Source organism: Rousettus aegyptiacus, unplaced genomic scaffold (assembly GCF_014176215.1).
Source record: "Rousettus aegyptiacus isolate mRouAeg1 unplaced genomic scaffold, mRouAeg1.p scaffold_m13_p_3, whole genome shotgun sequence".
NCBI lineage: Eukaryota > Metazoa > Chordata > Mammalia > Chiroptera > Pteropodidae > Rousettus > Rousettus aegyptiacus.
Genome location: NW_023416306.1, coordinates 2,778,307 through 2,799,612, shown reverse-complemented (window position 1 = coordinate 2,799,612; position 21,306 = coordinate 2,778,307). Strand labels below are relative to the sequence as shown.

Here is a 21,306-nt window from a genome sequence, read left to right as displayed (position 1 = left end):
GACGTGTCTGTGCGGTGCCTGGGGGCTGGGCGCCCGTGGGACCATCATTCGGTAACCTCGTGTGGCCAATGCTGGGACAGTTGGGAACAAGCCTGATGCCCCTGGCCAGGCGAGTGGGGTGAGAGCCACTGGGATTGACCCCAAGTCCCCAGTCTGGAGGGTCCTGCAGCCTCGTGTTCATCCCTGACGGCTCTAGGCGGGCGCATTCTTGAGAGGCCTGCGGGGAAACAGACCCTGTTGTCCTGCGGCTGCCCGGAGGGGAGCCAGTGGCATGCAGGGTCCCTGGGTGCAGCCGAGTCTGCCCTCCCTGGGGGAGTCCTCCCACGCTCATGCGGAGTGGCCCGAGCTACTCTGTGACCATAGATCCCTAAGTCCCACTAATTCCAAAGTTGAACGCCTCAGGTAAGCCCCGTCCCAAGACACGTCGGGACCCCCAGGGACTCATAGCCCTGGGGACCTGCCTCATAGAAGAGAAGCTGGCCAGGCTGGCTGCCCCCGGTGGTCCCGCTCCTCGCTGCTGGGGACAGGGTACCGCCAACACCCCCAGCAGCAGCCCTTCCGCAGAGGCGAGCAGGGCCCAGGCCCGCAGCTTTCATCTCCCCTTACCTCATAATGTCCCTCGGAGGCCACTGGTCTCTGCCAGCAAATCTTGGGGCTGTGCCACTTCTAAGCTACGCTGCGAATTCCGGACCTCAGGGGGAGAGGGTCGAGGTTCTGGTCTCCAGCTCCTGGAAGCCACCCTGGCCCCTGCACAGACCTGAGCGAGGCGGACCTGGGGCAGGCACCCTCACCTCCTCACCCCTTACCACGACGCCCAGCCTCACCCCGAGGCAGCCTACCTGCCGAACCGGAGGGGCTCCCCAAGTCCTACCGCGTTCGTGAAAGTCTTGTCATGACCCCGCCCGCGGAAACCTGTCTCCCCCTGTGTGCTGGAAAGCCTTTGTGGAAGACGGTGAACGGGAGGGCGAGCCCCATCACCGCCCGTCACGTGACGCCGGCTGCCACGTGCCCCGTCACCGCCTGCCACGTGCCCCGTCACCGCCTGCCACGTGCCCCGTCGCTGCCTGCCACGTGCCCCATCACCGCCTGCCACGTGCCCCGCCGCCACCCTCGCTGTGTCTTATCCTCCTCCGCGTTTTTCTTTCGATTGGTACCGGTGTTTTGCTGGAACTGTTTTAGAAAGTCCCACCCCTCAGTCTGCATCTCTGCCACGTCGGGACTTCCGTGGGGTCACACCTGACAACCAAGACCAGCTGGGCAGCCGCGCCCGCCCGTCATCGCCGATGTCCGTTCCGTCCCTCTGGTGACGGGAGCCTCGACCAGCAGGCTTTTATCCCACGGTTTTTTTAATCCCTCGGTCTTTTCGCCCATGGTTTTGGACAGCCATTGATGATTGCCTGGGTCCGATACTTCACTAGGCGTTGCAAACTACTGATGTGTGAATCCGGTAGTCCTTGCTGCATCTAGTAGCTGAAGTTCTAGAAAGGACTTTCTCAAATACCCCAGTGTATATGGTTACCCTGAAATACTGTCGGGGCTAGACAAGCAGGAAAACGCCTGTTTCCCCCTTCGTCAGTTTTCAGAACGACCAGGTGGCACCCCAGCGATGGCCGGCGGTGACCATTTTTTTAGCTTCTTAGTGAACTCTTAAATCTGTTCCGAGCAACCGCAGCCATGCTTTTTGATGCCCAGATTGTCCCTCTCACTTCCCGGCCACCGTGATGACCCAGGACCCTCCTTTGGGGTCCCTGCCACAGACCCGGCCAGCTGTCGCCCCTGGGTGCTCTGTTCTTGGCATGGACACGGAGATCCCGGTCTGGACCCCAGGGGGGTGCTTGTTCCCGAGTTTTCTTCTTGCACTTTTGAATACACACAGCTAGGAAACACGTTTGTTTGTTTTTTTTTCTTTACGAAGAAAAAATAAATGGCGAGTTCAAACAGATATCTCTCAATTAAAATGTGAGACGAGAGGGTTTTACTTCTCTGATCTAACACTTGCTTTTTTTTTCACCTGTGCTGAAAATCTTGATTACTAAAATACCAGCATAATTGCATATTTTCTTTCTCCTGTAACATACATATATTTTCAAGACAGAAAATGTAATTGATCATGCAGTAAATGATAAAAATTACTAATTTAAATAACGAATGATGAAATTACATGAAGTAACCAGGGGTGGGGCAGCAAGACCCCTGCGGATGGCTCTGCACTTTCTCCTTAGGGGAAGTCTTGCTGTGGATGCGCAGTCGCGCCTCGAGCCGCCGGGAGTCGCCTTTTTCTCCGGTTTGGGCCGTCCGCCGACAGGCTGCCTCCTATTTTTAAATGAATGTTTCTCCGCCTGAAAAAACGTGCAGCGTCGCTTCTAGAACACCTCGTCAGATGAGAGCCGTAGGCCCTGACGTCTACCGTGCGATGAACGCCTCACACGGTCTCCCCGGGCGGAGGCGCCGCCGGGGTTCAGGGAGGCCGAGGCACGCGTCCGGACCACACAGCCGTGAGCGGAAGCACCTGTGCCTGTCCGCGCTGCCGCGTCCGCCTCCCGTGGTGCCGGCGCAGGTGCGTTCGCCCCCACGGGATGCGCGCCACCCCTGGGGAATGTTCTTCTAGTATTCGCCTAAGCTCTCGGTGCCATGAAATCAGCTGGGGGAGTTTCCGGCTTTGTCAGTCATGTCGATTTAGAACTTTGATGCTTCCAGCCGAGGCCTTTTGGGAAGCCACAGAACCTGCAAGCACCCAATGGTGGCCACAGAACCTTCCCGGAGAAAAGCGTGCTGGCCCAGAAACACACGGCCAGTTCCAGGGGTATCTCAGGCCCCCAAGGTCTGTCCTTGAACGTCCTAACGGGTCCATGGACCAGGACCCAAAACCCCCCAACATCTCAAATTATTTCCCTGTTCATTACTTTTAACCTTATTTGACTAGTAAAGAGTAGCGTACGAATGTATGCTCACATTACATGTTAGTAACTCAGAAGACGGCCGTTTTAGTAAACCAATGATACTGAATCTATCAAAGATTTACCCAGCTCATGTGAACTCGAAAAGCATTTCAGTTCGTTTCTATACTTCCAAGAGCTTAAAGAATGCCTTGTGTGCGAGCGCTCGTTCCTCTCTAAGCCGATCGGAATAGAGTTCCTTTACGGGATTTTATAAACTGACGTGGTAACACCATCGGAGGTGGATAAGCAGTGCGCACGTAACACCCACGTACGCCCCTGCGTCAGTACACAAACGTGCCTCGTAGCTTTCGTCCTAAAACTTCAGTCACGAGTCGCTAAAACTAATACAGACTCACTGATTTATCTCCACTTTACATTTTTATTCAAATTGTGTTCCTGGCAGTTGGGACACATTAAGGTTACTTGTTTACCAATATCGGTGGAGGAGACTTACTTCCTTCTGCTCCGGTATGTACTCTGCTGGAGGCTGTGGACGAACGCCGGGTGGGCGAGCAGGGAGACTGCGGGCAGCTGCCGGGGTGCTCCTAAAGCCGGCAGAGGGGCGAAACGGCCCTTTTCCCTTTCAGCCTCAGGCGGTTTCTTTCAAGGGTCTGAGTCCCATAAGAACCCTCGATGGGGGTAGGGGCCCTAAAGTGACGGGAGGGCTCCAGTTGGAAGGGAAAGGGCTGGACAGAGGGATGGGGGAGGTAAGGGTTTGAACAGGGACGCAGCAAAGGGTTCGAGGGGGCTGGAGGGAGGAAGAAGGCGGGGGAGGCAGGCAGAGCGGATGCTGTGGGCTGGGAGCGTGTCAGAGGAGAGAGCCTGCTGATACCTCGAGTTTCCCAAAGAGGCCAACGAATTTCCAAATTATCCTCAGCCAACAAAACGGGGGCAGGCAGAGTCGGGGGAGCCCGCCGTCAGCAGGGGCTCCAGAAGGGATCGTCAGTTAGTGAGAAGCTCTCATGTCTTCACCAACTGTGCCCCTGGCTGCCTGCTCACTGTACTAACGAGCAGAGGAAGTGGGGACTAACTCAGAGGGCCAGCAGACTCTTCAAAGGGAAGCCTAAGACTCTGCCCCGGGCCGTTTATCTGGGACCAGCGCTAGCTTCTGGAGTACACTCAGAACCGTAAGGATGGAATCTGGGCTTGCCGTGCCTCGGCGGACTGTAATCCCCCGATCCACCGGGAGTGCAGGCAGACTCTTTGGAGATGCTCGGGGCCGTGGGTGAGAGGCCCAGGGGGTCCAGTGACGAGTCTGATCCCAGCCGAGTCACAGCGTCATAACCACCCCAATAACCAGAGCGGGACAGTAAAGTGGTAGATGCAGATTTTATTTGGGACTATTCCAATGGAGAAAAAGGACTTCAGTACAGAACTGAGCTGAGTTCACACAGCGTGGCCACGTGGGAATTTATAGCCAAGAAGCGTGTGTGTGTGTGTGTGTGTGTGTGTGTGTGTGTGTGCGCGCGCGCACGCGCACGTGTGTGTCCATGGATGGAAATCACTATCGGGAACTTAGGGATAAGGGACGTTCTGGCTAGACTGACCCAGCAGGATTCTTGCTGAAGACAGGCCGGCGGGATCAGACGTCGCCTGCGGGAGGGCGGGGGGCGGCGGTGGTGAGGAGCCTAATCAGGTGGAAGGCGATCAGATGCGGGGCCGAGGGCTTCTGGCTAAACCAACTCAGCCAGATTCCTGCTCAGACCGGACGACGCAGAGGTACCTGGCCGAAGAACTGTTCCGAGGAGGCCGAGCCGGCTGTGGTCAAGGAGACGGTCCAGTCCGTCGGACCTCAGACACTGGCCAAATCGTTTCTGGATGAAATGACTGCCCCTAAAGTCAGTTCTCTAGAGCAGGACTAACCGAGGAGCACATTCCGCAGGTTAGCCAAGAGGCCAGCTGGCGACGTGTCTTGCTGGTCGGACAATATTAGTCTTCTGGATATCTCTGGGAATGCTCGCTCAGTGCTTATCGATCGATCGCCTGCTCTCTGCAGGACTGTGCGGGGCCCCTTACTGTTAAATAAACAAGTAAAATGGAGACCCCCCCCCCCGCTGCCTGTCTCCCCTCTTTCATCACTATAGATAACACTGCGCTGAATAGTCTGGAGCCCACGGGGGTCCCCCTCCTCCATAGGAAGTCGGAATTCCTTCCTTTCGAATGTGTTCTCAGAATTGGAATAACTGGGCAAAAGAACATCCTAACGAATGCACTTCTCTGCCCATCGTGGCGCCCCTCAAACCCTTTGCTCCCCTGGTCCTCACGCCCCCAGCTGATGCCACACTCAGCAGCCCAGCTCCTTCCCGGTGTCCTAAATCCTCCCTCCCACTTATTGGCCGCCCACCCCTTCGCACCGACATTACAAAAGATCCGGGCCGGGATCGGGCAGGCAGACAGGCAGGCAGACAGGCGGATGAACCAACCTGTATCTACAGATCCATGCGGGCCTTGGTGACAGCCACAGGCATGACATGATCAGAGCTGCGGCCCGCATGAGAAGCGCCAGCTTCGGGGCAGCGAAGGGGCCCCTGAGTGCAGTGCCGTCACCGGAGGTGGCTGTGGGGGGCTCTGTCCCCGGCGGTCTTGCACCTTTTAACAGCCTTCTCTGGCGACTGCGTAGAAGGCCTGCGCTGAGCGTGGCGGTGGGGTCTTTTGCTACGGTCCCGTAGCTCTGGGCTCGATCTTCTGTCTCTGCCCCTCTCTCCATGTCTGTACCTCTGTCTGTCTCTGCCTGCGGATGCCGCAGGGTTTTTGTCGGGTGTGTTTCGGGCCCTTTCTTTTCCTGGGAAAGCCCACCAGGCTGGGCTACGGCCCCTGCCCCGGGCCCCGGGGCCCAGCTGCGCCTCTTGTCCCCCCTCCCCAGGACTCATCATGCTGAAGGTGAGGTCTCCCCCACACCCCGAGGGCAGGATCGCCTCGTGTTCCCACACCCAGCTCAGACCGCACGCCAGCGGGCCCCCAGCAACAAAGGGCAGCCACTCGGGCCGCCCTGTAGCACACAGTCATTTCTGTCACGAGGTCATGTGCCCAGTCCCCGATAAACTCCTCTGGCTGACCTGGGGGTGGGGGCGGGCAGGCAGGGCATGGAGACATAGCCTGCCCACTCCCCCGAGGGTGAAGCCGAGGCCCCGTGAGCCGGCCAGAACGCAGGGCACGGGGCGCCTGGCCGCGCTTGCAGCCCGGCCCTGTGCCGCCTGCCTTCCTCCCGAGCAGGCAGGTATTTGCACAGGTGCTCTGTGGGCACTGAGGCACCTGGGGGCAGCCGGCCGTGGGAAAGCCGGACCGTTGCGGCCGCCGTGGGTGTGCGCCCATCACGCCTGCCCGCACGACCTTGGCCCAGCCTGAGCCCGGCTGGAAACGGCAGCTGTCTCCTGGCTCCAGGTGCAGTCTGGAGTGCGGCCAGCCTGGGGGAAGGGGCCCTCTGCAGGCAGCGGCCACCTTGGGTTCCCAGCTGGCTCCGGCCTCATAAATACCCACGGGCCGGAGGCAGAGCCACCCAGAGGCAGGCGCGCACCATGGGACGCCTGGAGCTGGTCGTCCTGGGCCTCACCTGCTGCTCGGCAGTAGTGAGCGGGGCGAAGGTAAGTGATTGCTCAGCCCAGGAGGCAGGGGACCCCCTCTCCTCCTGCTCAACCAGACCCGGACACTGTGGGGGACAGGCAAAGAGGAAGGGAGGCCGACAGACGAGTCGCCGGCAGAAGGAGCCAGCGCCGGTCTCAGCCGCGCTTCCCGGGGCCTGACGCCGCGCATCGTGCATTCTCGTCCGCACGGTGACTCGGGTGCAGATAGAACACAGGGCCCCCGGTGACATGCGGATTTCGTAAACCACGCGTCATTTGGGGTACGGATATGGCCCCTGCGCTGCTTAGGATATGCTTATGCTAACGACAAAAAATTCATTGTTTATCCAGAATTCTAGTGTCACTGGGCGGCCTGAATTTTTATTCGCTGCGTCTGGGTGTCCCTCGCAACACCCCTTTGGCCCCTTCCTTTCTCCAGGGGTATCGATGTGTCTTTCTTACAGAAGGGGAGACGAGGGCCCTGAGCAGGCGAGCGATTTGCCCAACATCGCACAGCCCCCAGCGTTTAGACAAGATTCTGAAACCCGGCCCGGTGCAGCCCGGAGCCCGGCTGCCAGCAGAACCCCTTCTCCCGAGAGGGCTCCCACCTGTCTGCCTGCTGGTGGCCAGGTCCCCTCCAGGGAGAGAGTCAGGCCTCTGGGGCATCTCTAAGCTCTGCCCTCCCTAACTGTCCCCGTACCCCCACCCCGTGGGCGTGAGGGACAAGGCAGAGGAGGGCTTCCAGGACAGGAACCTCGACAGCTGCAAGCAGGCGTTAATGGGGGACCCCAGCCCCCTACCACGCTGTCTCTCCGCCCCTCATCTTGCTCTCTCAGGCCCTGCCCTGGGCCCTGGAGGCTCAGGTACGGGTCCTGGGCCCCTTCTGCCACCGAGAGGAGGTCACTCTTCTTCTTTGGGGACATCCTTTCCTGGTGTTCTCAGCCCTGCTCCAGCAGCCAGTCCGAGGGCTGGATACACAGGGTGATTCTGATGGCCTGGGGGCAGGGGCCCTTCCCCGCAGGGAGCACGGGCCCGTGAGGAATTGAACCTTGGCCACCACCTCCAGGCCAGCTAGGCACCATGCGGGGGGCTGCCGAGCTGAGCCGGAGGCTGGGGGGAGGAAGAAGCAGGACCCCCGCCCGCGGCCGAGGACACTCACGGCTGAGCATGCAGCATGCAGGGCATACGCGGCATCTGCGCCTACTGGCAGCTGGACAAGTTACCAAGCCACGGGAAAGACGCGACTGCCGCCCGTCTGACAGATGGGGAAACTGAGGCTTGTGGGCACAGCGAGGTGGCGCAGCCAGGATCCAAACCTCCTCCCTGTCTCTCCCGGCCGTGTCGAAAGGCTTCCCCGAGCAAAATTACGCTGGCCGAACCAGCTTCCCCTGAGATTCGGGGACGCCCCCGGCGAGGGTGGTGGGGTGGCAGCAAGCCAATCCGTTGGCAACACGGGCGAGCGGCAGGGGCCCTGGTCTCAGGAAGCTGAATCCGAGGAGCTCCTGGGCCCCCCGGGGCCTGCTGGGGTCAGCCCGACCCCCGGAGGGGGGCCCCCGGCCCGAGCCCACCTGCGCCGGGCTTCCTCTCCCCGCAGCTGGGCTCGGTGTACACAGAAGGGGGCTTCGTGGAAGGTGTCAACAAGAAGCTCGGCCTCTTTGGCGGCTACGTGGACATCTTCAAGGGCATCCCGTACGCTGCCGCCCCCAAGGTCCTGGAGAACGCCCAGAGACACCCCGGCTGGCAAGGTGGGCGCGGCGGGCGCGGGGCGGCCCCTGTGGCTGGGCTGGCGTTCGCGGACTGCTGTCCTCACGTGGCCCCTCTGGCCGCCTGCAGGGGTCCTGAAGGCCAAGGGCTTCAAGGAGCGATGCCTGCAGGCCACCATCACCCAGGCCAGCACCCATGGGGGGGAAGACTGCCTCTACCTCAACATCTGGGTGCCCCAGGGCAAGAAGGAAGGTCAGTGTGCCCTCCCGAGCCCCCCAACCCCCGCGCCCGGCCAGAGGCCCTGGCTTTGCCCCTCGGTCGTCTCTGGGGCCCCAGAGCTAAACTTGCCCCAAATCGGCACCGAGCAGGGAGGGGAGCGGGAAGGCGGCCCTTGGGGTCACCGGCTTGCTCCCCCTGCCTCAGTGTCCCGGGACCTGCCCGTCATGATCTGGATCTACGGAGGGGGCTTCCTCATAGGGGCCGCCAACGGGGTCAAATTCCTCAACAACTACTTGTACGATGGGGAGGAGATTGCCACACGGGGCAACGTCATCGTGGTCACCTTCAACTACCGTGTCGGGCCCCTGGGCTTCCTCAGCACCGGGGACCCCAACCTGCCAGGTCTGCTGGGCACCTCGCGTGTGGGGGTGGGGGCGCCCAGGGGGGTCGCCCCTCAGCTCCCCTCTTGACGGCCCCCCCCGAAAGGCCCAGAATCCTGTTCGCAGGGCCAAGGAGCACGAGATGGCGTGTGAGATGCAAGAACCCCTCGGCAGTTGCCGCGAAAGAGAGGAGGCCCCCAGACAGACAGACAGACAGACCGACAGGCCGACAGGCCGAGGCCCAGAGAGGGACCAGGGAGCAGGGACAGGGAGCCGAGTGGAAGTGATGGAAGATGAGACGGCGAGGTGGTGTCTCGGGGGGACGCAAGCTGCAGGACAGACGGACAGCGGAGACTGCGGTGGGCAGGGAGAGACGCACAGCCCGGCTCTCCTGCTCTGCACACCCGCCCCGCCCGGGCCCCCGCCCCCTCCAGCCTCCTAAGGGCCCCCCGTGCGCCATCCTGGGCCTCGACCGGGCCTCCCTCCCAGCACGTGGACTGTGCGCCTCGCGTGCACCCCCAGCCCCGGCAGCAGGCCCTGACGGAGCCCCCCGCCCCCCGCCCCAGGGAACTACGGCCTCCGGGACCAGCACATGGCCATCGCGTGGGTGAAGCGGAACATCGCGGCCTTCGGGGGGGACCCCGACAACATCACCATCTTCGGGGAATCAGCTGGAGCTGCCAGCGTCTCTCTGCAGGTCTGGGGACCCCAGGAGGGCAGGGCCTATCCCCAAGGCTGTGGGAGGGAGCTGACAGGGGCCGAGGGGGGCAGGGCCGCAGCTGTGGTCCTGGCCCATCCTCGGGCAGGCGAGGCGAGGCCTTGGCGACGGGACCTCTGTGTGTCCCGCAGACCCTATCTCCCTACAACAAGGGCCTCATCCGGCGAGCCATCAGCCAGAGCGGTGTGGCGCTGAGCCCCTGGGCCATCCAGAAGAACCCTCTGCTCTGGGCCAAGAGGGTAGGAAGGAGCTGCAGTGGGCGGGGAAGGGGCTCGGCATAGATGTCGGGGGAGGGGGTGTCCTCCTTTCTGCTCTCTGTCCTGTACCCCATTGTCCTCTGCCCCAGCACTGGCCTCAGCTGCTTGTCTCCCCACACTCCCCAGATCGCCCAGAAGGTGGGCTGCCCCGTGGACGATACTGCCCAGATGGCCAAGTGTCTGAAGATGACTGACCCGCGGGCCCTGACACTGGCCTACAAGATTCCCCTGACAGGCCTGGAGTGTGAGTGGGGGCTGCCGGGTGGGGTTCGCGGGGGCGCCACGCTCCTGGAGGAGAGAGGCAGCCCCAGGCCCGAGGTCTGCTCCCGTCACCAGCTCCCTGGGGTCCCTAGGCGGCTCCATGCCACCAGGCCGCCGGGGCCTCGGCTGTGAGAAAAGGAGGGGTCCTTCTTCCACGTCTCCTCCGTGGGTCGGGACCCCAGTGAGAAGCTCATGAACCTGTGGGCCCACCCTCCAACGAGGCGCGTGATGTTAGAGACCCCAGACCGAGGGTCTCTGTGCTCGATGACCCTTCTTCCCTCCACGCATTCCTTCAACTCGCCGAGCACCTGCTGTGGCATTTGGCCCTACCAGCCCTGCTCCTCTGCACCCCACGAAGCCTAGGGGGCCCCCGTCAGCAAAGCCTAGGAGTGTCCTCATCATAGGCCTGGTAGATTGGGGTTCTCTCTTGCTCATTCTTCTAAGGCAAAGGACAAAGGGGGTCTTCATTTAGACTCCGCCTATTGTGAATCAAACCACGAGTGCTAGGCGGAAGGGGACCGAAGCAAACGGTATGGCCCCGAATGCGAACCAGCCGCTTCCTGAGCTGGCGGGACCCTGGGCCGGGCCCGACGAAGGCCGGCGCGTCCAGCCCCGAGCCAGCCGTCGGGGTCAGCTCCGGAGTCTGGAGGGCGATGTGGGCCTCACGCGGTTTCTGGCTAGCGGACCAGAACCCAGAGGGAACAGGGCCCTCCCTCTCCATCACCCCTTAACTGCTTCTGGGTCTCGCCACCCCTGATCTAGGCCCAGTGAGGAAGGGGGGAGTGGGAGGGACGCCCACTGCTGAGAGAGGACAGGCCTGGCGTGTAGTCCAGGGGTGCTCAGCCTGGGAGACTCTGCCCCCAGGGATCACGTGGCAGAGTTTGGAGACAGCTTGGGTTGTCACACTGGGGAGAAAGTCTTACCGTCACCCAGGGGATTAGGGCTGGGGATGCTGCTAAACACCCTACAGGAGCAGGAAGGCCCCCCCAGCCACAGAACTATCCATCCCTAAGGTTGGGAGTGACAGGCTGAGGACCCCAGTCCTGATCGAAGGGGGCGGGAGCTTCCCACCGAGGCCTCGGGGACGAGCGGGCAGGCACAGGAAGGTGTGAGGACCTGCCGCTCCGCCCTGTAGACCCCATACTGCAGTATTTGGGCTTCATGCCTGTCATCGATGGAGACTTCATCCCCGATGACCCCGTCAACCTGTACGCCCACGCGGCCGACATCGACTACATCGCTGGCACCAATGACATGGACGGCCACCTCTTTGCCAGCATCGACATGCCGGCCATCCAAAAGCACAAGCAGCCCGTCACGGAGTAAGGAAGGAGCAGGCCCCAGGGCGGGGGCCGAGGGCAGCTCGGGGAGGGGGTGAGCGCCGCGGGGGGGGGGGGCCGTCCGCGGCCCCCGGCACTGGGCGGAGGGTCCACGGCTGGCTCGGTCCCTGCAGCGAGGACTTCTTCAAGCTGGTCAGAGGACTCACCATCACCAAGGGACTCAGGGGTGCCAACGCCACCTTCGACTTCTACACCGCCCCGTGGGCCAAAGACTCGTCTCAGGAGGTCAGGAAGAAGACCGTGGTGGACTTAGAGACCGACATCCTCTTCCTGATGTCCACGAAGATCGCCCTGGCCCAGCACAGAGCCAATGCCAAGTGAGGACCTGGGTGGGGTGAGGCTCACCTGGGCTCACGAACCTGCCCGCCAAGGCCTCGAGGGTGGGTGGCTCACAGGCTTCCAGGGGACCTGGGAATGCCGTGCCTGGGTCCCCACCTGTGCCTGGGTCCCCATCTGTGCCTGGGTCCCCACCTGTGCCTGGGTCCCCACCTGTGCCTACACCAGCCTCTTTGCCAGGCCTGACAAGACCCGAGGAGGCCCCTCCTACCTCCCAGCCTCGAGGGGGCTTTACCAACCTTCCCTTACCCCTCAGCCCTGCCCACCACAGGGTCTGCACCCACCTTCCATCCCTCACGCTGGGCAGAAGGAAAGAACATAGAACGACGGACCCCGTTGTGGGTTTTGACTTCGCCAACTTTCAAATCAACTTAAGCCTGTGGCCGCACTAAAAAACTTCCACATAATAATGGGTAGTGAAAGTAGGAAGATAAAATTACACCTAGAAACCTAGGATGAAAGCTATGCTGGAACCGAGCAGTAGATTTAGCTCTGAGCTTCCTGTCAGCCAAGGCAAAAAGGGAAACATCTGAGTGCACGTACCTCGTCCTGTCAGATGAAGAACACAAATTCACTTGCAGAGAAAGAAAATCTTTCTTGATAACTGGATTATAGGAAGACGATGCCTCGGTGTGTTTTGTGGAGCTGAAGGACACACACGGTTGCAGTTGTAGAACCCATGACATGCATACATTTGGCCCTCAGCCCCTCCCTGAGTGTCGGGGTCCCGGGCTCTTCATGAGTTGGGGGCATTCCTAGCCCCTCCCTCTCCCCCACGGTCTCCCTCCGGGGCCCATCTCCGGCCTGGGTGGCCTCTGGCGAGCACCCTGCCAACCTGGCCGGTCTCCCTCCCCTCCTCAGGAGCGCCAAGACCTACAGCTACCTGTTCTCCCACCCCTCCCGGATGCCTTTCTACCCCAGCTGGGTGGGGGCCGACCACGCCGATGACCTCCAGTACGTCTTCGGGAAGCCCTTCGCCACCCCGCTGGGCTACCGGGCCCAGGACAGGACTGTCTCCGAGACCTTGATTGCCTACTGGACCAACTTTGCCAGAAATGGGTAAGGTGGGGGTGAGGCTGAGCCTGGGGACCCCGGCCACCTCGGCTGTGCAGGCCTGGGTTCCAGTCCCTGTCCCCTCACTTAGATTTACCCTTTCTGAGCCTCAGGACCCCCGCCGGCATGTGAGGATGAGAGCTGCTGGCTGGGCCCCGGCCGGTACCCCGAATCCGTAGAGGTGCCCCCATGGGTCGGGTCAGCACAGAGGCAGAGGACAGCCCGGGCAAGCCGGAGCAGGGCCGGGGCTCAGGTCTCCAGCCTCCCGTGAGCTCCCAGCCCCCAGCCAGCCTTTTTGCTCCCTCCGCAGGGACCCCAACATGGGCCCCTTGGCCGTGCCCACGCGCTGGCATCCCTATACCCCGGAAAGCGGCGACTACCTGGAGATCACGAAGAAGATGGACAACAGTTCCATGAAGCAGCACCTCAGGACCAGCTACCTGCGCTACTGGACGCTGACCTACTGGGCACTGCCCACGGTGAACGGAGAGGGGGCCTCCCCCGCGCCCCCCACGGATGGCCCCGACGTCACCCCCGCGCCCCCCACGGATGGCCCCGACGTCACCCCCGCGCCCCCCACGGATGGCCCCGATGTCACCCCCGCGCCCCCCACGGATGGCCCCGATGTCACCCCCGCGCCCCCCACGGATGACTCGAAGGCCTCCCCCATGCCCTTCACGCACGACCCTGACGCTGGCCCTGTGCCCGCCACGGGTGACTCTGAGGGGGCTCAGATGCCCGTAGTCATTGGCTTCTAAGGTCCTCGGCTCCCAGAAGCCCCTGCTGGGACACCAGGGGGCCCACCGCGTGCTGAGCTCTCCCCGAATAAAGCCTCGTCTCTCAGCCTGGCGTCCGTCTTTGCTCCCACCGCCCGCCTGGAGGGAGGCAGGCCTCGGTGACAGTTAGGGTGCTGGCCCCAGGCCCAGGGCACTTCTGATCTGTCAGGCTCCAGCTCCAGCACATTTCAGAGGAGGCTTGGGAAGTGTCAGAGCCAGGGCTGGGACTCAGGCCTGGGTCTCTCCATGCCAGGCTGCCGGCTCCGCGGCGCTGGGCTCTGCCCCAACGGTGGGCAGGGCTGATAGAGGCTGCAGCTCAACGGAGCTGGGCTCTGCAGGCCGTGGCCTCCTCTGGACCACGGAGTCCAGCCACGGCCAAGTCCGCTGGAGTGCGGGGAGCGGCCTCTGCTCTCACCGGGGCCCAGGAAACCAGCTGGGGAAGAGAAATGGCTTCTGCCTCCGGCTGGGTCCGAGTCAGAGAATAAAGAAAGCATCACCCTGGAATGTCAGAAGCAAAGGGGGAAAGACGGCCGGGCGCTGGCTGCCCCGCCAGCAGGGGACCGTGGGCCGCGCCCGGCGGTCTGGCTGAGTCGGGGGCGGGAGGCCGACGTCAGAGCTGGGCTGTACTCTCTCTGTGCAGCCCGGGGCCGGGCGCTAACCTCTCCGAGGGCCTAACCAGCACGACCCCACTGGGGCCGCGTGAGGCGGGCACCTTGAACCCCCATTTAGACAGCTGTAGAAGGAAGGCCGGGAGGGGTCACACGCCCGGGCCGTCAGGGCAAGTATCAGACCCAGAGTTCACACATCAGGGGTGTTTTCTCTCCTCCTACCCCGTTCTTTAGTCACTGTGGGGCGAGGCTGACGGTTCAGAGGAGAGAAGGTTCTGGAGTCCTGAGCAGCTCAGCCAGGTGGGTGTGTATGTGGCGGGGCAGCACCCGGGGACCAGCGGCCACTCCCTCTCCCTCTCCGGCCTACTGACGGGAGAGCCGAGCCGAGCCCTGTGCCCTCGGACCGCGCCCGGAGGGACAGGGGCCACTCGGGCTGACCTGCGGCCACCTTGGCTGTCCGGGCTGCCAGGCTTGGTCAAGGGCTCGCAGGTGTAGACTGAGGGCGATGGACCTGCCCCGAGTGTGGGCCTCTCCTGGTGACCGTCCCTGCTCTCAGCCAGCGGAGGCCCAAGGAGGCTCCAGGGAGTCCCATCAGCATGCACACGGCTCCTCGGTGCGTTCCCACCTGGCGGGGGCTCCCCGGAGCCTGCAGACCCCAGTGCCTGCGCCGGGCCCTGGACATGGCGCTTCTGTCCCTCGCTGGAGCACAGTCCTGCCTGCCTGTCATTCAGGGCATCACGCCCCTGGAAGGCTAGGCCGCGTCGCAGTGGCCGGGGCTGCTGGTCCCAGGTGTGAGCGAGCTCAGTCTCGGGGCTGCACGGAGGCCTCCCTGGCCGAGGCGAGTCCTACTGTGCCCAGGTGACACCTGCAGCCTTCGGGACAATTCAGTGACCCGCAGTTCATCCGGCTCTGCCTTTACAGGCTGTATCCGGGGGCTGAAGCTGAAAATACTGACCAAGGAGCAGGCTGGAGGCTGTCCCGGGTCTTGGAGGCTCCTGCCCGGCCAGGTGCAGACCCTTCAGCTCCAATCAAGGCGAAACCGTGGCAGACACTCAGGCCAGCCCTGGAGAGCCCACTTACCGCCCTGGCGGACGTGTCTCGGTGCTCCCACACACTGGACAAAGAACGCAGGCCTCCCAGGGGGCCGCGAGCTCTAGGGGCTCGGGCCTAGCTGCCCTTTGGGACGGGTTGGTACCGACACCCCCGAGTCTGTAAACTTTCTCCTGGACATGAACCGAGTAGGAAAAGTAATTCTGAGGACGGAGATGAGGTTCCCAGTCCAGGTAAAAGGGTCGACCACGGACCCCTAACGAGACCCGAGGATGCTAAGCCCCTCCAAGCCTCTTCCTCCCCACCCTGTGTGTTCTGATCTGTTTCCGGTCCCCCCTACTTAGTGCTGACGGAACTCCAGTTTGAACCTGAAATCTACAAATTCCCCAGGAGTGGGCAAGAGAAACCACAAGACTAGCAGAAAACATTCCCTCTTCCTCCCAAGCTGTAGCAAGGCAGCCAGTGTCCTGGCTCAGGAAACGGTCCTTGCGAATGTTATTGTTAAAACATTGGGGTGAAATATCTATAACATACAGCACGCTCATTAACTGTGTTTAAGAGTTCGATCCAGTGGCGTGAATTCCACTCACGGCGCACTGCTACCTAGTTCCAAGACTTTTTCGTCACCCCGAAAGGGCACTCTGTACCCGTTAAACAATAGCTTCCCCCACCCCACACACACACACACACACACACACACCCCAGATAATCTAGTCTCCCCTCTGCCCCATCCGATGTGCCTAGTCTAGCTATGTTTTACAGGTGGTCGTAACGTTTTCAGGGTCCACCCCTGCTGCGGAGCGGATCAGAATGCCACCCCTCCCTGCGGCTGCACAGCGTCCCAGCGTATGTGGTTGGCAGACGAGAGAGCATCGCACGCTCACGACCGTCCGCGTCTGCGAGGCCGGCAGCGGCACGCAGGGCACGGCGAGGGGCCCTGCGCACGGGACCCTGGCCGGGGCGCGACGTCTCGGACAGTCGTCGAACGTCTTTCTTTTCCTGTGCGTGACCTCAGCTTCTTGTCTCTTTGTAGGCTTTGTCCCTCCTTGAGATCCAGACACTGGGGATCAGGATGGGGCACCCGTGCAAATCGGGGTCCCCCCTCCTCGGGGGTGGCTTTCATCAGCCTGCCTTCCATTTCCGCAGCAACTTTCCCCAACTATGTTTCAAAGTCTGTATTCCTTGCCGTGCAGAGTCACCAGCGCGTCCGGCGTGGCCTGGTGGAGACTCCCGTACCTGTCAGGTGCGGGAGCCCCTGTCGGCTTCGTCTGACGACATCCCCAGGTCCCCGATCTGCTGATTCCGCATCCTCGTCCCACCTTAGTGGCTGTTTCTCTGACGGGCTGACGCCTGGAGCATCTTACTGCATGCACCACCTTGCACCCCAAATGTTATTTTTAAAGACACCCACATTTCAGAGGTTGTCGCTAAGCCCTGCGGAAGCACCCCGACCCCTAACACCGGGACTTCCGCGGGGTGGGCCCGGCTCGCGGTCCAGGGTGGCCGACGTGCAGAGCACCTGCTCCGTGCAGGGGTGGCCCGCGCGCCTCCAGACGGAGCCAGAGCCGGTGCTGGCCCTTCTCGCTCCTCGCGCGGACGGCAAACCCGCACGCCCGCGGGGTTTCTCATCCGAACGCACACCGTGAGAGTCCGCGTGGCATTTCGCCGGGCGCGGGAAATGAAATAACAAAACCACGACTGCCAGGCCGTAGTAGAAACCGGGTTTTTATATAATATTTAAGTCTAGCATTTACTATTTACAACAAATAAATATTGCCCCTCCCCAACTGGTAAACATTTTTTTTTTTTTTTGCCTTTTATACAAATATTCACTCCCCCTCCCCCGACTCCTCCCCTCCCACTAACCTCCCTCCCGTGTGGTCTCCTGACGCCCGGGGTGCAGTGGCGAGCGGCACTTGCTGTGGCATGAGACTTGACGGCGATGGGACTCGGCTGAGACCGTCCTCGCCCACCGGGTGAGGAGTGTGGCCCGCGGAGGGGGCCTCGCTCTCCTCTCCCGAGGGAGGGCCGGGGATGGGGGTGGGGTGGCTGAGACACCCTCGCCCTCGGTTGGCCGTGATGATGAAATCTTTGGTGCAGCCTGAGGAAGGCCAGAGTGGTGGGGGGAGGCCCGGGACCCCCCTGAAGGGCGCGGCCAGTGCCCATGGGCACGAGGAGGGGACCGCAGTGGTCAGACCCACGGGCACAGGTGGCAGTGACCCACACTCGGGAAGGTGTGAGGGACGGGCACAGAGGCCGATGCCCGGCGGCGTGCGGGGCTCCGTGCCCACGGGCAGTGCTCCTTGGTAAGTCAGCGGGTCCTCTGGGTCCAGAGAGCGGAAGGCACCTAAGGCAGTGGGTGGTCCACGGGGGGCCGGGTCAGCCTGCGGCTGGCAGGCGTCAGTCCCGGCAGCAGGAGAGGTCCAGGGCGGAACCGCGTGCGGTCCGGGGGTGGCCTGGGCGTACAGGTTGGGCAGGAGGTGCCCGCCGGGCCCGGGCCACTGCAGTCTGTCTGCCAGGGCGTGGCCGCCCGGCCAGCCCGACCCTGGGAAGGCTGGGCCTGCGGCTGGCCAGCACGAGGGACCCGTCAGAAGATGCCCTTGGCGATCTTGAGTCCTTTCTGCTTCATGCGGGGCAGCGTCGAGCTGGCTCCGTGCCTGACCTTTGTCCCCTTCGTGAAGGGGCGTCTCTTCAGGACGAAGTCGTAGTTGGCAGTTGAGTTCATGGCGTAGAACACATTGGCGTTCTCGGGGATCTTCAGCTCTGCAGGGGGTGGGAGGGGGCTGGTCGGTGGTGCTTACGGGGGGCCTGCAGGACACCCCGTCACTGGAGAGCCCCCGCGAGGGCAGGCCTGAGAACCCCCAACCCGACTCCATGAGCACCAAGGACCCCTCCTAATGACACTGCTCGAGGACAGAGGACAGACGTGGCCGAGACACTGAGGAACCAGGCGCCCCGCAGGTCCCCGCTCAGGCTCCTAACTCCCACCGCCTCGCCCGGCCCGGAGCCTGCCATGCCCCCCAGCTGGCTGGAACCCACGCCCGCCTCCGCCAGGTGGCTCCCACACCTGCTCCGTCACCTGCCTGGGCCTCGGTCTTCCTTTTCTGTGGGACAGAGGTCCCAGCTGCCCCGCCCGCCTCCCCAAAACGGTGCAAGGAAGTCAGAGAGGACTTAGAAAACAACTTCTAGGGGCCGCGGGGCGTGGAGAATCGGCTCGTGGCAAACGGACCAGCGATGCCAGGCTTCGGGACGTGCGTACGGGCCGTGAGCACGTGTACACATGTGCACGTATGAACGCTCGCGGGCTGCTCGATCTCCCTCGTGGGACGAGACGCAGGCTCAGAGGGCCTGAAGGACTTGCCCGGGGCTCTGAGCCCCGGCGTCTGACTCGGAGTCTGTACCGACCGGAGTCGTTTTTAGAGCACTGAGCATTTGCAACACTGAGCTGGTCCCTAGCAGCCTCTGCTACGGGCTGAACATCTGTCCTCCGAAATGCATGTCGAAGTTCTGACCCCTCGAGGTGATGGGATTGGGAGATGGGGCCTTTGGGTGGTGATGAGGTCATGAGGGGGGCCCCCTCGAATGGGATCAGCACCTTACACAGAGCTCCCAAACCTTCCCCCCACCCCCGTACTTGGGCACAACCAGAAGCCAGCAGTCCGTAGCCTGGGGGCCCTCAGCCACCACGCTGGCCGCCAGATCCTGGACTTCTCAGCCTCCAGAATCCCAAGAAATAAATTTCTGCCATTCGTACCCCACTCAGACTGCTGTATTTTGTCACTGCAGCCAGAGGGGACTAAGACAGCGTCACGTGCGAGGATTTTAACATGTGATGCTCAGACCCCGGCCGACATGATTCTTTCTGAAACATCCATTTCCCATCTTGGCCAGAAAACGCCCCGTCGAACGGCCTGCGGGCTTGGCCGTCTGGCCGCCGTGCCCCAGGGGAAAAGCCTGTCTCCTCACGCCTCACCGATGCCAGCTGTGAACTAGGTTCGCAGCCCAGGGAAGGGCCTGTGAGAAGCCCGGCCGCCCCGGGGGGCAGTGAGGGGACATGGGGTGTCTGGGACGGCCCCGAACAGGTCGCTGAGCGCACAAAGCCTGCTCCTCCCCTGCTGGCGTGTGTTCTGGGCACGTGGGGCCCGCCCGGGTGTGGCGCGGGCCCCTCCCACCACGGCCCACCCGGCTGGCCTCCGGCTTACTTCGTTCGTCTGAAATGACCTGCACCAGCTCATAGTGGTCTGGCTCGTCCTCGTCCAGGTTGTGTTTGTCCATGGCCTTGCGGATTACAGCCGGAGCCTTATCTTGGCTGGTCACCTGGATGGGGGCAGGGGACGGGCCATCAGGACAGGCTCGGAGCAGCCAGGGCCCTCGGGGCTGCCTCGGCAGTGCACACAGGGGCTCGCAGCCCCCGGCCAGATGCTGGGGCCGTGGGGGTCTCATCGCCCTTTCCTGCCCCCCCCCGCCGGAGGCCTCCAGGCACTGATAAGGGGCCTTTTGCAGTCATTCCTACCCCCGATTCTCCTACAAGCCTTCCGCCTCCTCCCACGCCACCTGGGGAAACCTGCCCCTGGGGGCTGCTTCCCTTGACCCTGCCCCCTCCAGGACGAGCGTATCCACGAGTCTGGGGAAGGCGAGAGTCACCGGACGCTCAGGGGCCACCTGTGTGCCGGGACTGTGCTGGGCTGCAGGCTGCAGTGGCGGTCAGCACAGGCCGACCCCTGCTGCCTCCACCCCGAGGGCTGGAGCACAAGCAGGCCTCAGACGCAGGGTCCCACAGGTGACCCCGTAGCGAGGCACCTGACCCAGGCGTGCGGTGTGCAGGGGCCGGGGGCGGCAAATGGCTCATCTGTAGCCCAAGTTCTGGAGGATGCAAAGAGTCCCCTCCACCCCCACACGAACTGTGGGCAAATCCTGCTGGTTTGACCTCGACCTTCGAATTATGTCAGCGTCTGACCCCCCGGCCGCCTCCATGGCCACCAGCCCAGGGCAGCCGCTGTTCTCTGCCTGGGTTGCAACGGCAGCCTCCTAACTGGCCTGCTGCGTCTCAGCGCCCGCCCGTCCCCTTCAGAGAGGACAAAAGCCACACGTCACTGCTGCCACCCTCCAGGGACTCCTGTCTCCCTCCAACAAGACCCAGGCCCCTGACACTTCCGTGACCCCTGCTCCTCACCTCGGGCCTGCTCGCTGCTCCTCCAGCCCCCAGGCACGCCCCCTCCTCGTGACACTGCCCGGTGCCCCCATCCCCCGCAAAGCCCGCCCTGGCTGTGACGTCACCCCTACGTCTGCCGCCCTTGGCCCCGTCTGCCACCAGCCCCTGGCTTCTGAGCTTCCGTCCTTCCCCACCCCCCAGCAGGCTGAGGGCACGATGCACCCAATGTGTGTGTGCTGCCTGGCCGGGGGAGGACGAGGGGGACCGAGGGGGACCGCGGGGACCGCCGCCCGGGCTCACCAGGATGCTCTTGTACATGTTGCCGTTGTCCACGTCCAGGCTGACACGGATGATGCAGGAGTCGCCCACCTGCTGGTTGTAGAGCGGCAGGGAGGCGCTGTGGCTGCTGACCCCCGAGACCGAGCGCTTGTGGGTGCGGGCGCCGGCCACGGGCGTGGTGGAGGCTGAGGACGAGGAGGTGCTGCTGGAGGCGGAGCTGATGCCGGAGGTCTCCGGGGACCACGGGGACGTCGACTCCCAGAACTGTGGGGACGCCACTATCAGCAGAAGCCCTGAGCCCCGCCAGGAGCCCCAGGCCGGGGTCCAGACCTGGGGGCTTCTAGGGGTTCTGTTTAGGAGCTGGGGCTTCTGGGCCCCCTTTGTGGGTGTGGAGCGGGGAGCCAGGAAAGGAGGGGCTGCGGAGGGCCGTCAGGAAGAAGGGGGCAGTCACCTTCTTTTCTTGGCCATCGGGGGACTCGGGGACAAAGCTCATGCTGATCTCCTCCACGTCGGAGCTGGAGGAGCCGGCCGAGTGCACGCTGAGTGTGTCGGCCATGTCCCCGCTGCTGAGGTAGGGGCCACACCTGAGCTGGTCACAGGACTTGGAGTGGGAGCTGCCGCTGGTACTCAGCTCCGTGCTGGGGGCCTGGCGGCTGGAGGCAGGGCTGGGTTAC

The 21,306-nt window shown here is 62.8% G+C and overlaps 2 protein-coding genes across 8 annotated transcripts in view; one reads left to right on the top strand and one right to left on the bottom strand.

The window, feature by feature from the left end:
• The first annotated feature begins 6,445 nt into the window (after positions 1-6,445).
• CEL (carboxyl ester lipase) lies at positions 6,446-13,525 on the top strand. The gene is made up of 11 exons (XM_036218093.1): positions 6,446-6,520; positions 8,094-8,244; positions 8,333-8,455; positions 8,627-8,824; positions 9,369-9,499; positions 9,652-9,759; positions 9,904-10,021; positions 11,174-11,360; positions 11,492-11,695; positions 12,576-12,773; positions 13,078-13,525. Exons 1-11 carry the CDS (start codon positions 6,455-6,457, stop codon positions 13,523-13,525), a joined length of 1,932 nt encoding a protein of 643 aa, XP_036073986.1. The 5' UTR covers positions 6,446-6,454.
• A 3,375-nt stretch (positions 13,526-16,900) lies between these two features.
• RALGDS (ral guanine nucleotide dissociation stimulator) overlaps positions 16,901-21,306 on the bottom strand; it is a 41,298-nt gene continuing 36,892 nt past the window's right edge. For all 7 annotated transcript variants that reach the window (XM_016133934.2, XM_016133933.2, XM_016133935.2 and 4 more), the window contains 4 exons: positions 21,084-21,285; positions 20,654-20,896; positions 19,404-19,518; positions 16,901-17,964 (listed from right to left, as the gene is read on the bottom strand). In XM_016133934.2, the coding sequence (XP_015989420.2) occupies positions 17,789-17,964; positions 19,404-19,518; positions 20,654-20,896; positions 21,084-21,285 (736 nt within the window). In that variant the 3' untranslated portion in view covers positions 16,901-17,788. The remainder of the gene's footprint in view (positions 17,965-19,403; positions 19,519-20,653; positions 20,897-21,083; positions 21,286-21,306) is intronic.

Excerpts from the sequence above, each read along its gene's own strand:
- CEL (XM_036218093.1), top strand. The coding sequence starts at position 6,455 with ATGGGACGCCTGGAGCTGGTCGTCCTGGGCCTCACCTGCTGCTCGGCA. Across the intron at positions 8,245-8,332 it reads GAGACACCCCGGCTGGCAAG|GGGTCCTGAAGGCCAAGGGC; the intron begins GTGGGCGCGGCG and ends GGCCGCCTGCAG. Across the intron at positions 9,760-9,903 it reads CTCTGCTCTGGGCCAAGAGG|ATCGCCCAGAAGGTGGGCTG; the intron begins GTAGGAAGGAGC and ends CACACTCCCCAG.